General features: G+C 41.1%; 1 protein-coding gene across 1 annotated transcript in view; it reads left to right on the plus strand.

Annotated features, from left to right (window-relative positions):
• Window positions 1–17173, plus strand: part of PHACTR1 (phosphatase and actin regulator 1) — a 273928-nt gene that overhangs the window by 202790 nt on the left and 53965 nt on the right. The window contains exons 6-7 of the mRNA XM_023555811.2: window positions 7518–7765; window positions 8857–9013. Coding sequence (XP_023411579.2) covers window positions 7518–7765; window positions 8857–9013 — 405 coding nt within the window. The remainder of the gene's footprint in view (window positions 1–7517; window positions 7766–8856; window positions 9014–17173) is intronic.

Below are 17173 nucleotides of genomic sequence, written 5' to 3' on the forward strand. Positions count from 1 at the left end.
AAGAACTATCCCATAGAGTTTCCATGGAGCGCCTGGTGGATTCAAACTGCCAAACTTTTGGTTAGCAGCCATGGTTCTCAACCACTACACCATCAGGGTTTCCTATAAGAAATCAGGCATTGTAAAACATGCTGAGGTCCTTGAGTGGTGTAAACTGGTTTGTGTTGGACTACTAAGCTAAAGCGTAGTGGTTTAAACCCACCCAGCAGCACCATGGAAGAAAGGCCTGGCGGTCTGCTTCTATAAAGATTATGCCCAAGAAAACCCTACAGAACTCAATCTACTCTGTAACACATGGGGTCGCCATGAGTTGGAATCAGCTTGGCAGCAGTGGGTTTGATTTTTTTGGTTTATCACATATCACATGCTAGAGTCACTTCAGGAAGGTGGCCTGATTGGCCAGGCAAGGTCTATATCCAACTGTTTCTATAGCGCCCCCGACAGGCAGTTTCTGATCACAGTGGGTCCGCATTTCACAAGGCTAATAGCATGTTATTATTCAAATTTATGCACCAACTGCTAAGGCCAAAGATGAAGAAATGGAAGATTTTTACCAACTTCTGCAGTCTTAAATTGATCAAACATACATTCAGGATGCATTGATAATTACTGGTGATCGGAATGCAAAAGTTGGAAACAAAGAAGGATCAGTATTTGGAAAATATGGCCTTGGTGATAGAAAGGACACCAGTGATCACATGACAGAATTTTGCAAGACCAAAGACTTCATTGCAAATACCTTTTTTTCACCAACATAAACAGCGACCATACATATGGACCTCACCAGATGGAATATACGGGAATCAAACTGACTACACCTGTGGAAAGAGATGATAGAAAATCTCAATATCATTAGTCAGGACAAGGCCGGGGCCGCCTGCAGAACAGATCATCACTTGCTCATACACAAGTTCAAGCTGAAGCTGAAGAAAATTAGAACAAGCCCATGGCAGACAAAGTACAACCTTGAGTATATCCCACCTGAATTTATAGACCATCTTAAGAATAGATCTGGCATGTTAAACACTAATGACTGGAGACCAGACAAGTTATGGAATGACATCAAGGACATCATACATGAAGAAAGCAAAAGGTCATTAAAAAGACAGGAAAGACAAAAGACCAAAATGGATGTCAGAAAAGACTCTGAAACTTGGTCTTGAATGTCCAGTAGCTAAAATAAACGGAAGAAATGATGAAATAAAAGAGCTGAACAGAAGATTTCAAAGGGCAGCTTGAGAAGACTAAAGTATTATAATGACATGTGTGAAGACCTGGAGTTAGAAAACCAAAAAGAAAGAACACACTCAGCATTTCTCAAGCTGAAAGAGGTGAAGAAAGAATTCAAGCCTCGAGTAGCAATACTGAAGGATTCTATAGGGAAAATATTAAACGACACAGGAAACATCAAAAGAAGATGGAAAGAATACACAGAATCACAATACCAAAAAGAACTGGTCAATATTCAGCCATTTCAGGAGGTAGCATGTGATCATGAACAGGTGGTACTGAAGGAAGAGGTCCAAACTGCACTAAAGGCATTGGCAAAAAACAAACAAAAAACAAGGCTCCAGGAATTGACGGAATACCAATTGAGATGTTTCAACAAACAGATGCAGCGCTGGAGGTGCTCACTCGTCTATCCAAGAAATTTGGAAGACAGTTACCTGGCCAACTGACTGGAAGAGATCCATATTTATGCCTTTTCCAAATAAAGGTGATCCAACCGAATGCGGAAATTATCGCACAATATCATTATTATCACACAAAAGTAAAATTGTGCTGAAGATCATTCGAAAGCAGCTGCAGCAGTACATGGACAGGGAACTGCTAGAAATTTAAGCTGGATTCGGGAGAGGACGTGGAACAAGGCATATTACTGCTGATGGCAGATGGATCCTGGCTGAAAGCAGAGAATACCAGAAAGATGTTTACCAGTGATTTATTGACTATGCAAAGGCATTTATTTGACTGTGTGGATCATAACAAATTACGGATAACATTGCGAAGAATGGGAATTGCAGAACACTTAAATTGTGCTCATGAGGAACCTGCATGTAGATCAAGAGGCAGTCCTTCAAACAGAACAAGGAGATACTGCATGGTTTAAAATCAAGAAAGGTGTGCATCAGGGTTGTATCCTTGCACCATACTTTTTCAATCTGTATGCTGAGCAAATAATCCAAAAAACTGGACTATACAAAGAAGAACAGGGCATCAGGATTGGAGGAAGACTCATTAACAACCTGTGTTATGCAGATGACACAACCTTGCCTGCTGAAAGTGAAGACGGCTTCAAGCATGCTGTCGTTGTTGTTAGGTGTCATTGAGTCAGATCCAACTCACAGTGACCCTATGTACAACAACAAAACACTGCCCGGCCCTGTACCGTTCTCACCATTGTTCTTATGCTTAAGCCCATTGTTGCAGCCGCTGTGCCAGTCCATCTCGTTGAGGGTCTTCCTCTTTTTCTCTATCTACTTTTCCAAGCATGATGTTCTTCTCTAGGGACAGGTCCCTCTTAATAACATGTCCAAAATATGTGAGACGAAGTCTCGCCATCCTTGCTTCTAAGGGGCGTTCTGGCTGTACTTCTTCCAAGACAGATTTGTTTGTTCTTCCAGCAGTTCATGGTATATTCAGTATTCTTCACCAACAATATAAAAAGGCACCAGCTCTACTTCAGTCTTCCTTATTCGTTGTCCAGATTTCACAATCATATAAGGCAAATGAAAACACCATGGCTTGAATCAGGTGCACCTTGGTCTTCAAGGAGACATTTCTGCTTTTTAACACTCTAAAGAAGTCTTTTGCAGCAGATTTGCCCAACACAATGCATCGTTTGATTTCATGACTGCTGCTTCCATGGGTGTTGATTGTGGATCCAAGTAAAATGAAATCCTTTCTTACTTCAATGTTTTCTCCGTTAATCATGACGTTATTTATTGGTCCAGTTATGAGCATTTTTGTTTAATTTATGTTGAGGCATAATCTATACTGAAGGGTATAGTCTTTGATCTTCATCAGTAAGTGCTTCAAGTACTCTTCACTTTCAACAAGCAAAGTTGTGTCATCTGCATATCTCATATAAAGATTACAGCATATGAAATCCTATGGGGCAGTTCTACGTTGTCCAATAGGGCTGTTATGAGTTGGAATCAACTCAATGGCACATAACAACTAATGACATTGAACATCTTCTTATGTGATTTTTGGCCATTTTCATATACTCTTTCAAAAAATGTCTATTGAAGTCTTTTGCCCATTTTTTTATTGAGTTGTTTGTCTTCTTCTTGTAGGAATTTTTTTATATACTAAAGATATTAAACTTTTATCAAATACATGGTTCCCCCAAATTTTCTCTCAATCTGTATTGTAGGTTGTCTCTTCACTTTGTTGATGAAGTCATTTGATATGCAGAAGTTTTTAATTTTGATGTAATACAATTTATCTGTTTTGTCTTTTGCTGCCTACGCTTTTGGTGTCTTATCTAAGAATCCATTGTTAAAAACTAGGTCCGGCATTCCAGTTGATTGGCCTAACATCTAGTTTAGTGCTTCTGTTCTACCTCCTAGTTTATTGCATAGTGCCTCGGGTCTTAAAAGCTTGCAAGCAGCCATCCAACACATAAATGGTCTCTATTCACCTGGAGCAACAGAGAAGAAGGAGAGTCAGGAATAGAAGGAAATGGAATGTGTGGCTAATTTCCTCTAAGAACTGCCCCTTTTGCCATGAGACCAGAAAAGCTGGATGGTGCCTGGCTACCATTACTGAACATTTTGATCAAAGATTCTGTAGAAGAATCCTGATTAAAAGGGAGAAAATGCAGAACAGAATTTCAAATTCTCATGTTATCCAGATTTTACGGAGCCATGGAGGCTGGATGAACCCCTAAAACAATTGCCTTGGGATTATATATATTTACCCAAATAACATGTGCCTTCTACATTTGTTTGACAACTGCACCCTCCCCTTTGAGGTATTTTTGTAATTATGCTATGCTGATTTTTTTATATGGCAACATGTCAAAAAAAATTGGCATACGAAAATACCTTGAGGGAGGAGGGCACGGTTGGCAAACACAGAAGATACGCGTTACTTATGTATAAATATGGTAATCTTCAAACCTTAAACCAAAATAAGCCTCTGAAGTCTTCTTAAAACCAAACAATAGTTTAGCTTAACTAGTAAAAAATGTCTGCCTTGAGCAATATGCTCTTTTAAGATCTATCTATATAAGATCAATTGACGGCAGCAACTCAAAAGATTAGATAGGAACCTTAGGGGGCAGTGAGTTTATGTTAATGGGGGAGGAACAACTCAGAGAAAGAGAGTGAGAATGACTGCACAACTCAAAGAATGTCACTGAGTTTTACACGTAGAAACTGTTAAATTGCTTGTGTTTTGCTGTACATATTCTCAACGACAACAACAAAATAAAGAAAAAAAAAATACTAGGTTCTGAAGCATTACCCCTATGTTTTCTTCTAAGAGTTTTGTAGTTGTAGATCTCATTTAGGTCCTTGATCCGTTTTGAATTCTTTTACATATGTAGTGTGAGGTATGGATCCAGCTTCATTTTTTTTGCATGTCCCAGCACCATTTATTAAAAAAACTCTCCTTTTCGCCATTGAATGAATTTAGTACTCTTGTCAAAAATCAATTGGCTGGAAGTATATTAATTTATTTCTGAACTCTCAATTCTGTTTCATTGATCTGTATGCCTGTCATTTTGTCAGTACCAGGCTGTTTTGATTACGGTATCTTTATGTGTTGAAATCAGGACGTGTAAGTCTTCTTGTATTGTTCTTTTTCAAAATTGCTTTATCTGATTGGGGCCCCTTGTCACACCATAGAAATTTGAGGATTGGCTTTTGCATTTCTGCAAAGAAGGACGTTGGGATTTTGATCCCATGTTCTTCTGATGAAGGAGGTATCACAGTCTCTCGTTTCTCCCAGACTACCAGTGAGGATAAGATTCTTATCCTCCCTTGCATAATAGTTCTCCCTTCTCTAGCCTCTTGAGTCAATTTGGAGCCTTCTACTTTGAGGAACTCTTATGCTTCCTGTTTCCAACTTTTTCCCCTTAAAGCATTCTTCCCGCCAGACAAAACTATCTGTTGGCTGCTTTTCATCCCTACCTACCAACTGTGGTATCCCCAGCTCTGTCCCTGCCTTTATAGAAACCATTGCTAACTAAACTGTAAATGAGGGGAGGGAAAGCAGAGGTGGGAAAAACACAGACCACAGAATTACATGTTTTCATCTTCCATCCTGACTTTAATACACAGTGTGGAAATCCAAGCACGGTTGGAATGCGGTATCGCTGCCTGATAGAAGGGCTGTGGGTCAGTTGCCTTTTATCAACTATTTGTCTCTCTGGAGACCACCTATCCTGTACTCAACCTTCATGCTCAAATGGTGGGAAATGGGCCCGCCATATATATATAACTAGGTGGGAAATGGGCCTTCTTAAATTGCTAATGTCTGGGTGGTGCAAATGGTTAACACTGCTGCTACTAACTGAAAGGTTGGAGGTTCGAGTCTACCCAGAGGCACCTTGGAAGAAAGGCTGGACAATCTACTGCCGAAAAATTACCCACTGTAAAGGCTGTGGAGCACAGTTCTATTCTGACACTCATGGGGTCACCATAAGGCAGAGTCCACTCCACGGCAATGGGATAAACTGCTAATGTGCAATAAGATGCTGCATTTTAGTAAATATGTGATTTCAGTTGGTTTAGTTCATTGCTGGAAACATCATAGCTCATGCTGTGCTAACTGGATTTTCCATTTGTGTCACTGAAGAGTTATTTGAAAAACACCAAGGGAAAAACACCTCTTTGGAAACCATGGGAGGAAGACAGTTAATTGAATTTAAATTAGACATATCAGTAATTTAAAACATAATTGAAAGCTTCAGAAGAGACTATCATGCATTCAGATGTCCTAAGGAGATTTCTCTTGGATAAAATCATCTAATGTAGAATTTGTTGATATATAGTATAGCCTCACGCTCAATTTCCTTATGAATGTCAAACATTTCTGGATGGGAATATGCATTGATTTCCTTGTGTTTAGAAATTTCTTGTAAGAAAGATATAAATTCCACTTCCAGTTAATCTGAAAAAGAATTACAAAATTTTACTATGTCTTTCTGGCTCGATATCATCATTTTACTTCCTGGACTTCATTCAGAGCTTGTCCAAAAAACAACTCTAAGTTGCTATAGGATCCTCAGATAGACTGTATTAGGAAAATCACTAGCTTATTTTCTTTATTTTTGATGAGATGCATTTTCTAATTTTCCTGTAATAAACTTGTATGGCCTTTATCATAAAACAAATTGGTTTTTATTTTAAAATATATTTTATCTGAGTTGGCTCAATTTAAGAGGCAAAGCCAAGAACATAATCCTCATTGCTTCTTAAGAAAATCATCCTACAAAAAAAAAACAAAAACAGACTAGCATTACCAGTGGCTCCATGCACCGGTCTAACAGTGTCCTCAGGAGAGAAGACACATACCTCCTAGGTCATCCCTTTGGAAGCCTGGCAGCATAGTGGTTAAGTGCTTGGCTGCTAACCAAAAGGTTGTCGGTTCAGACCCACCAGCTCCATAGGAGAGAGATGTGGCAATCTGCTTCCATAAAGATTTACAGCCTTGGAAATGCTGTGGAGTGGTTCTATTGCCCTATAGGGTTGCTATGAGTCGGAATCAACTGGACGACAGTGGGTTTGGTTTGGATTTTAGGTCATTCCTGGCCATGTCTGCTCTGATGGTTCATCCAGGGGTCTCCAGCCTCCTGTTCATCCCATCTCTTCTGTTTCTCTGCAGCTCCATCCACGACATTTCAAACACACTCAGTCCCTACCAACCTGTTGCCATCAAGTCAGTTCTGACTCATGGCCGCCCCATGTGTCACGGAGTAGGACTGCTCCATACAGCTTTCTTGGCCATAATCTTTACAGAAGCAAATTGCCAGGCCTTTCTTCCACAGTGCCACTGGGTGGGGTCAGACACACCTGTAGGCTAATGGTAGAGTGCAAACCACTTGCGCCACCCAGGGACTTTCAGTCCCTGCTGACCAATTTTTATAGCTTTGAAAGCTAGAACCTCGCATTATCATTTTCATTTCTGGCTCCCTAACTTCAGCATCAAATTAATCCCTTTACTCTTGTTATGAGGCATGTGAGTTGCAAATGAATCTTCTTTTGGCACTTGTTCTAAACAGCAACATTACGTGGAATTAGAATTTTTAACGTCTTATTCTGTGCTGCTGCCACCACCAGGAAACACTATCCTAAATGATCAGCTCTAAGATAAGAAATGGAACTTAATTGCCTGGTAGACTTTGTCTCTCAGGCCAGGACATCTGAATTTTTAAACGTTGATTACCTTTTAATTTCCTGAAGTAACATGGTTACACTGGTTGTAAGACTACTGGCATTTCTGGTGCATTTATATGGCATCTTGGCCAAAATTAATTTCCTCTTTTCCTCCTCCTCTTTCAACAGCTCTGAGCAGCGGGTCCCCTGTTCCACTTCTTACCACAGCTCTGGTTTGCACTCGGGTGATGGTGTCACAAAGGCAGGACCTCTGGGCCTTCCAGAAATAAGACAAGTGCCGACTGTTGTGATTGAATGTGATGACAATAAAGAAAATGTGCCTCATGAGTCAGACTATGAAGACTCTTCTTGCCTGTACACAAGAGAAGAGGAGGAAGAGGAAGAGGACGAGGATGATGACAGCTCATTGTATACCAGTACGTCCCTCCAACCTCTTCATGTGGAAGCATGGTAATATGGAGAGAGCTGACCAAAAATCTGGGCTCTAATCCTGGGTCTTATGTTAACTGGCCCCAGTCATAAAAAAAAAAAAAATTTATAGGGCAGCTTAATTAACCTCTTTGAGGGTCAGTTTTTCCTCTATAAGTTGAGGAGGAAATGCCTTCTAAATGCCATCCTACCTCTAAAAATTGCAATACCATGCTACCATCTTTTGCCTCTCCAGATGCTTCTTTCTTCCTTTGATTGCTTCCCTTAGGATGCAAACCCATCCCCTTCAAAAAAAGAGGAAGGGAAAAAAACCTAAAAGTTTGTTCTGGTTCAGAAGACACTCAGAAATACTAACTATTGTGTATGCAACAAATTCACTTTCAAGCATACCTCAGCAACTTTGGAAGGACTGAATTTAAATTTCTTATTAAAGACTTTTAAAATGTCCTGAGAAACAAGAGAGGAAATGAAGAAAGCAAAGTTCAAAATCACATCATTCTGGCCAAGGATAATAAATGAATTTAGTTATGTGGATACAGCCCAGTATTTGGTCAACATTTTAGTAAACGAATTTACAATAATAGCAACTATCTAGTGCATATGGCGTCCCTGAGTGGTGTAAATAGTTAATGTGCTCAGCTGCTAACCAAAAGGTTGGAGGTTCAAGTCCCCCGCACACACACACACCCAGGACAGTGCTAGGCATATACAGCATATTAGAAGAACATGTGTGGTTGAGTACACAAACTCTACCAAAGTGCCAATGGTTAACATACTCAGCTGTTAACTGAAAGGCTGGAGGGTCAAGTCTACCCAGAGACACCTCGGAAGAAAGGCCTGGAGACCTACTTCCTATAAATCAGCCATTGAAAACCCTGCAGAGCACAGTTCTATTCTGACACTCGTGAGGTTGCCATAAGTCAGAGTGGACTCAACAGCTACAGTTTTTTTCATCACTTTCAGGTGCTAAGCCCTTGGTGCCTTTCTTCCTGCCTTTTACCTTGTGGCCCATTGTTGGGCTGTTGGTTGCCCGGGCAGATGTGTGTGAGCGTAAATTGACTTGTTTCTCCCTCCACAGGCTCCCTGGCCATGAAGGTGTGCAGGAAGGACTCCTTAGCCATCAAGCTCAGCAACAGGCCGTCCAAGCGAGAGCTGGAAGAAAAGAACATTCTCCCCAGGCACACGGATGAGGAGAGACTAGAACTGCGGCAGCAGATCGGCACCAAGCTGACCAGGTAGGAAGGCAATGCTTCCCTGCTTCTACTGACTGCAGAGCCAGCCGCTCTATAGATTTGAAAAGAATTCCATCTCCACCCCCAAATCAGTCCTGGGTCATTTTTTTTTTTTTTTAAGAAATCAACTGTTTAATCTTGCAAAATAATTTCCAAGGAAACTATGCCAAGAAGAAATGAGCTAAGGTCTAGGATAAAGGCATGCACAAAAGAGCTCAAAACAGAAGCAGTGGTTATATTGGGTTTACTCCTCTCAAAGTCTTTGATGGAAAAGACTAGCTCTAGTTGACAGGTATGTATAGAAATGCTGCTGGAGGCTCTTGAGGGGCTAAATTGGACATTACTACCTGACCAGTCCAGAGTACTTGCTTTGCAGGACAAGTCTATGACTGGTGCTTCCCTAGTCATAACCCTTTCCAACTGTTCATGGATCCAGTGGGTACCTCCACAACAAACTGACAGGTGGTGAGTTCTGATTACAGGGCTATAGAAATCCTATGCCTTGTAGAGGCATCCACTGGGTCTTTTTTGAATAGCTCACAGCAGAAAAAGCCAGTGGAGAACATTCCACTTCTCCACAGTTACTTCTCTAGTCCCCTCTCCTTCACTCATCCAAATCTTGGAAATCTCATCTGATTCGTGCTTCGGGAAGAAGCTGGGAGGGAGGTAAATAAACACCTGTAGAGAAATTACCATCATCCAATAGACTTGAGAACCTACATACATATGAGTTATGGTTTGGGTAAATGAAAATGATCAAATCAATACACTTCCTGCTGTATTGGCAACTATAAGAGATTGTTGTTGTTAGTTGAGTAGATTCCTACTCATGGCGACCCTGTGTGTGCAGAGTAGAGCTGTGCTCCGTGGGGTCTTCAAGGCTGCGACCTTTTGGATGCAAATCACCAGGCCTTACTTCTGAGGCACCTCTTGGCAAGTTTAACTGCCAAACTTTCAGTTAGTAGTCCAGCACTTAACCATTTGAGCCACCCAGGATTCAGCAGAAGAGATTAGTGTTTGTTAATGGTGCCTCATTAGTCCCTTATGACACTCCTTGAGTGATTACCCTTTGTGTATGCATGACATTTAATAGATGGAAATCTAGGGACTGTTTATATGATATTGTCTAGCATTTGTTGAACACTAACTATATACCAAGCATTCTTCTGGACATTTTATGTGTATTAAATCATTTAATCTTTGCACATCCCATTTTACAGATGAGAACACTAGGCACAGAGAACTTTAATTACCTGCACAATGTGATACAGAATGGTTCCGGAACCCTCCCTCTTGATCTAGTATTATGCTCTAGAATCACTATGAGTCAGAATGGACTAGGTCATCTGATCCCTCTGTGCAAATGTATATTTCCTTATCATGAAAAATAGCTAAGAGAATGTGAAAACCTGTCGTAGAGCCTATTTCTGGAGCTGGCAGGCTGCGGCATTCCTTGGCCTTTTGAAGCAGCCCTGATAAGTCTTACGCTCTTTGAAAAGTATGTGGACAAGTCTACAGTCCTCATGGAATAGGTAAGATGTAGGACCAAATTTTGGGCTGACATTTTTAATGATATTAAAAAAAAAAAAAAAAACTTGCAGCACTCCAGGCATAATCTCACCTTTGGCTGGGGAAAGCGGTAGAAACACCAAGTTAAATTATTTTAATTATTTGCAGAGCCTTCCAGCATTAAGTCAGGGTTTCCACATAAAAAATGCAAAAGTTATTGTTCTTCTGGAAATGTTGTATCATTGGTGCTGTCCAGTAGTGTCTGAGGCTGGGTTCTCTAGAGAAGCAAACCAGTGAAGCATCGAGATATGTATATATACATAGAGAGAAAGAGAGAGAGAGAGATTTATGTCAAAGAAATGTCTCATGCGGTTGTAGAAGCTCTAGTGTCCCAAGTCCACGGGTCAGGCTGGAGGCTTCTCCTGACTCACGCAGCTGCAGGGGCTGGTGAACCCAAGATCAGCAGGTCAGACAACAGGCCTCTGGCTCACAGGCTGTGGAGGCCAACAAATCGCAAGATCAGCAGGTAAGCTGCTAGTTCAAGCCCCAAGAATCTGAAGTCAGATAACAAGAGCCAGCTGCAGGATCCAGTGAGCAAAAGCCTGTGAGCCTTGCCAGAAAGTCCACCTATATTGAATGCAGGCCACACCCCCAAGAAGACTCCCTTTCAACTGATTGGCTACTCAGAGCAGATCCCATCATGGAGGTGATCACATTACATCAGATCTCATTATGGAGGTGATTATATCATTACATAACTGCCAAACTACATCATAACTGCCAAACCACTGAGAATCATGGCCCAGCCAAGTTGACACACAACCTTAACCATCACAGGCAAACTCTCCTAAACCTCAATCAACAACACTTTTATAAGTTGCTATTTCAAACAATTGCCAATTGAGATCCTTGAGCTGCCCTTGGGACTTGAACATGATCAATACAGAGCATATTGCATACAGACTCCAGGTTGAGATGCACAGATCTAAGGGGTGAACAAAACCATCCCTTGGGGTGTGGAGAGAAAACGGTACAACTTCTCTTTAAATTTTTGTCATTCTTTCTAAGTTTGTTATTTTTGTTCATGGATATGATTTGTACATGGTACACAAGTCTAGTAGTAGTAGTTGTTGTTAGCAGCCATCAAGTCAGCCCCCAACTCATGGCAACTGGGTGCACAGTGTTGCAAAATGCTGCCTGGTCCTGCACCATCCCTGTGGTAGGTTGCAGATAGGACCCTTGTGATCCATATGGTTTTCATTTGCTGATTTTCAGAAGTAGATCACCAGCCCTTTCCTCCTAGTCCGTCTTAGTCTGGAAGCTCTGCTAAAACCTCTTCAGCATCATATCAACACACAATCCTCCATTGATTGATGGGTGAATGGGTGGTGGTTGCACATGAGGTACATTGTCTGGGAATTGAACCCGGGTCTCCTGCATGGAAAGTGAGAATTCTACCACTGAATCATATATAATTTATAAATAATGAAAGTATTTGTATAAAATTTAGAAATAATGAAATATCATGTATTGGGGTATAGGTTTATATTCTTTGTTGGTGGAATTTTCTAAAAAGTTTAGAGTTCACCAGTCTGGGGATCACTCCAGGGCAACTGCTGCTCAGCTCTACGTGAGTAGGTCTTTTCCTCTCCAGTAACCTCTAGTCAGTGGAAATGTAGACCTCAGGACCACCCCTCATCCCACCACAGCCCCCAGTGCAGGATCATGCTGCTTTCTCTCTGGGTCTTTTCTCAGGGCCCCTCAACCTGAACCCTAGGAAGTAGTCAGCATAACTATAGGACCATAGTTATCAGAACCTGTTATGGATTGAATCGCATCCCTCAAAAGTGTGTCAACTTCGCTAAGCCGTGATTCCCGGTATTGTGTGGTTGTCCACCATTTGATCTGTTGTGATTTTCCTATGTGTTGTAAATCCTACCTCTAGATGTTAATGAGGCAGGATTAGAGGCAGTTATGTTAATGAGGCAGGACACAATCTATAGGATTAGGTTGTATGTTGAGTCAATCTCTTTCGAAACACAAAAGAGAGTCAAGCAAGCAGAGAGACAGAGGGATCTCATGCCACCAAGAATGAAGAACCAGGAGGGGAGCGCATCCTTTGGACCTGCGATCCCTACACTGAGAAGCTCCTAGACCTGGAAAGATTGATAACAAGCACCTTCCCTCCAGAGCCAACAGAGAGAAGAAGACTTCCCCTGGACCAGGCATCCTGAATTCGGACTTCTAGCCTCCTAGACTGTGAGAGAATAAACTTCTGTTTGCTAAAGCCATCTACTTGTGGTATTTCTGTTACAGCCGCACTAGGTAACCAAGATAGAATTTCTCCTAGTTCCCTTCATTTACCAAGTTTTTATTCCCGGAAGAGTGGTTTCAAACCACGAGGCTTAATTTTATTCACTTGAAGTCTAAGTTATCAGCCCCACAACCCCTCAAAAAATTAACATTTAGAAGAATAGACATAAAACCCTGCCTCTGAAATGTTCTTAGGGTCCTCTGATGGGGGACCTCTTGATTAGCCTTGGGATAGTGCCTGCTGGCTTTTCTCCACTTCCTGGCTTGGGGCATGATTGTTTAGTGAAATGAACCCCTCAGAGGGCAGAGGTTCGAACTGCAGTGAGTCGAATTTTCAAGGCCTAAAGAAAGTGTGGTGCTGAAGTCATTCTTTTGTTTCTGAAACATCCTTTAGAAAGTGAGATGTTCTCTAAGTCACCAGGACTAGTTATTTTAAAAGGGAGGGCCTAAGAGTGTGAAGGAGTCCTTGGGTGACACAAACAATTAAGCATTCTGCTACTAATGGAAAGTTGGCAGTTCAAATCCACCTAGAGTCTCCTTGCTTGGAAAACAGGCCTGGTGATATGCTTCTGAAAGATCACAACCATTGAAAACCCTATGGAGCACAGTTCTACTCTGACACACATGGGGTGGCCATGAGTTGGAATGGACTTGACAGCAACTGGTTTCTGGGGAGACTCTGAAACTTGTTTATGGTCATTCAACAAGTTAGTGTACTTGGGGCTCCTCTTGGGATACAGCCAGCTTTTCAGACTCAGCTCAAAGGTGATCCTCTGGCCCAGCCCTCTCCAAGCAGAAGCCTAGTCCTGGGTCCTTTCAACGCCTACTGTAATTTTGGAACAGAGGGAGAAGAGCCTGGGGAGAAAAATGAAACTGAAGATGCCTCACAGTGTGTGTAAGAGTTTGTAATCTGAATTAACCTCAGGAGTAAGTGAGGATTCAGGCAACCTGCCTCCCTGACACACTTATTCCCCTATAGTATCTCTCCACCCTTAAAATACTACCCTCTCACTTGGGGGTGAACTGTCATCATCTTTTCTGTAGTCATGGTTGACCAGAATTTTGCAGCACCCACCTGAGCTGGAGCAGACACAGCCCCACTTTCAGTTGGAAACACCTGCGTTGGGAAGCTACTTGAAGCTTGGCTGCTGGGTTTTGGAGAAGGCCTTTCTCCTTGTGTTGTCCCTTTTCTAGGTCATGTACCCAGTAATTAAGACCACTTGTCTCAGAGGTCTCTTCTTTGCCTACTGTCAGAGGAGAAGCTTACCATGACCACCCCTCCACATGATTCCTTTCACTGATCAAAGGGAGGTGCTGACTCAGTTTATGCTGCTGGAGAAGTGTGAGAGCTCGGCTGCTACCCACGAGGTCGGCAGTTCAAATCCACCAGCTGCTCCTTGAAAACCCTATGAGGCAGTTCTACTCTGTCCTATAGGTTCTCTGTGAGTCGGAATCAACTCGATCAGTGGAAGTGGGTTTGGTTTTGGTTTGGAGGGAAGTGTAAAATGGATCTACCTAGAACGGGCCACAACCCCAAATGCAATCCAGGGCCAGAGAGATATTGTATGTAAGTGAAGCAGGGAAAAGTTATAAGATTATAACTGGAATTATAAAATTAACAGGAAATAAACTAGAAACAAAAGGGCAAATTTTATATGGTCCCACTTGTATGAAATATCTAGAATTGACAAATACATAGAGAAAAGGTTTATTGTGGCTGGCATAAGCTCAATGGGGGGATGGGGAGTTATTGTTTAAGGGGTACAGAGTTCCTATCTGGGGAGATGAAAAAGTTTTAGAAATAAATAGGGGTAATTTTTTTTAAGTTTATTTATTTTTGGTGGCAGTAACTCTGGTGGTGCAGTGATTAATATTTCGGCTGCTAAACAAAATGTCAGCAGTTCAAATCTACCAGGCGCTCCTTAGAAACGTTATGGGGCAGTTCTGCTCTGTCCTCATGGATCACTATGAGTCGGAATCGACTCGATGGCAACAGGTTTAGTTTCTTTTTAAACACAATCAAACATACACCCATTTACAATTTCCACATCTACAGTTCAGTGGCAAAGGCTGCATACTTAAGATTGTGTCACCATTCTCACCATCTCTACCATATTGTCCCTTAAAGTTCTCATCTGTGCTTCAGCTTAACTGTTGTTAATTTAAACTCATATAGATAATCCCTTATAAGAGCTCAATATTCAAGGGAAACAGTTTTTATTAATTGAGCTAAACTGTTTTTTAGCTTAATGATGGTTTCATGGGATAGTTTTGATTCAAGATTCTGGGCAATAGATTGGGGATTCCCCCAGTCTCAATGGATCCAGTAAGTCTGGTTTCCATATGGATTTGAATATCTGTTCCACAATTTTCCTCCTTTTGATCAGGATCCATCTATTGGGTCATTGGTCAAAATGCTCAGTAATAGTAGCTGGGCACCACCCATTTCTTCTGGTCTCGTGGCAAAAGAGGTAGTAGTTCGTGGAGGCAATTAAGCCTGCAGGACATTCCCTTCTCCAGCTTCTGGATCTCCTTTTTCCTTGGCTGCTCCAGGTGAATAGAGACCACTTCTGTCTTGGGCAGCTGTTCACAAGCTTCTAAGACCCCAGGCACTACTCACCAAACTAGGAGCTAGAAGAGACACTCTAAAAACAGTATTGGGCCAATTGACTGGATAGACTCACAGAGCCATGACCCTAAACCTTCGAACCAAGAATATTAATCCCACAAGGCATTCAGTTATTCCTAAGTAATATCAACAAACACAGCCTTTTTTTTTTTTTTGCTGCTGTTGCAGTCATAAAATTGTATAAAACAATTTTGTTTGCCATTTTGCCCTTTATTTTGCCCTTTTTCTCTGGTGTACAGCTTAGTGATGACAGCTACATTTGTCAAGTTGTATAACCATTACTTTCCTAGCACCATGAACAAAAATTCACTACTTCCCAGAGAATGATTTCCCTTCTCTGTCCCTCCTTCTACCCCTGACAGTCACTAGTAACCATTGGTCTCTATATAATTACTTATTCTTGTCATTTCCTATAAGTGAGACCATACAATATTTGTCTTTTTGTGATTTATTTGTTTTACTCAGCATAATGTGTTCGAGGTTCATCTATGTTGTAACACATAAAGGACTTAATTTTTCTTCAAGGCTGAGGAGTATGCCATTATATATATGTACCACATTTTGTTTATTCATTCTTCCATTGGTGGGAACCTGGGTTGTTTCCACCTTTTTGCTGTTGTGACTAATGCTACAGTGAACATCAGTGTAAATATATCTGTTCATATCATTACTGTTAGGTCCCTAGGATGTATACCTAGGAGTAGAATTGCTGGATCATACAGTAGTTCTATCTCTAGTTTTTTGAGGACTTGTCATACTGTTTTCCACAATAGTTGTGCCATTTTACATTCCCACCACCAGTGAATAAGTGTTCCCATCTCCCCACATCCTTGCCAACACTTGTTATTTTCTGTTTTTATTATTATTATTATTATTATTATTATTATTATTATTATTATTATTATTATTACCATTCTAGCAGAGGTGAGGTGGTATCTCATTATAATTTTAATTTGCGTTTCTTTAATGACTAATGGCATTGGGCAACTCTGCTGCAAAAAACCTCTTTAAAGTATTGAAAAACAAAGATGTCACTTTGAGGACTGAGGTGCACTTGATCCAAGGCATGGTATTTTCAATTGCCTAATATGCATGCAAAAGCTGGACAATGAATAAGGAAGACCAAAGAAGAATTGATGCCTTTGAATTAAGAGGTTGGTGAAGAATATTGAATATCTATGGACTGCCAGAAGAACAAACAAATCTGCCTTGGAAAAAATATAACCAGAATGTGCCTTAGAAGTGAGGATGGTGAGACTTTGTCTTATGTACTTTGGACATGTTATCAAGGAAGACCAGTCCCTGGAGAATGACATCATGCTTGGTAAAGTAGAGGGTCAGGGAAAAAGAGGAAGACCTTCAACAAGATCGACTGGCACAGTGGCTGCAACAATGGGCTCAAACCTTGCAACAATTGTGAGGATGACACAGGACCGAGCAATGTTTCCTTCTGTTGTACATAGGGTCACTATGAGTTGGAACTGACTCAACAGCACCTTAGAACAATAACAATGACTAATGATGATGAGCATCTTGTCATGTGTTCGTTGGATGCTTGAATGTCCTCTTTGGTAAAGTGCCTGTTCATGTCCTTTGCCCTTTTTTGATTGAATTATTTGACTTTTTATTGTTAAGTTGTAGAAGTTTTATGTATTTCTTGTATATTAGATCCTTATTGGTTTTTCCCAGTCTGTAGGTTATCTTTTTACTTT

The sequence above is a fragment of the Loxodonta africana genome, chromosome 1 (genome assembly GCF_030014295.1).
Source record: "Loxodonta africana isolate mLoxAfr1 chromosome 1, mLoxAfr1.hap2, whole genome shotgun sequence".
Classification (NCBI taxonomy): domain Eukaryota; kingdom Metazoa; phylum Chordata; class Mammalia; order Proboscidea; family Elephantidae; genus Loxodonta; species Loxodonta africana.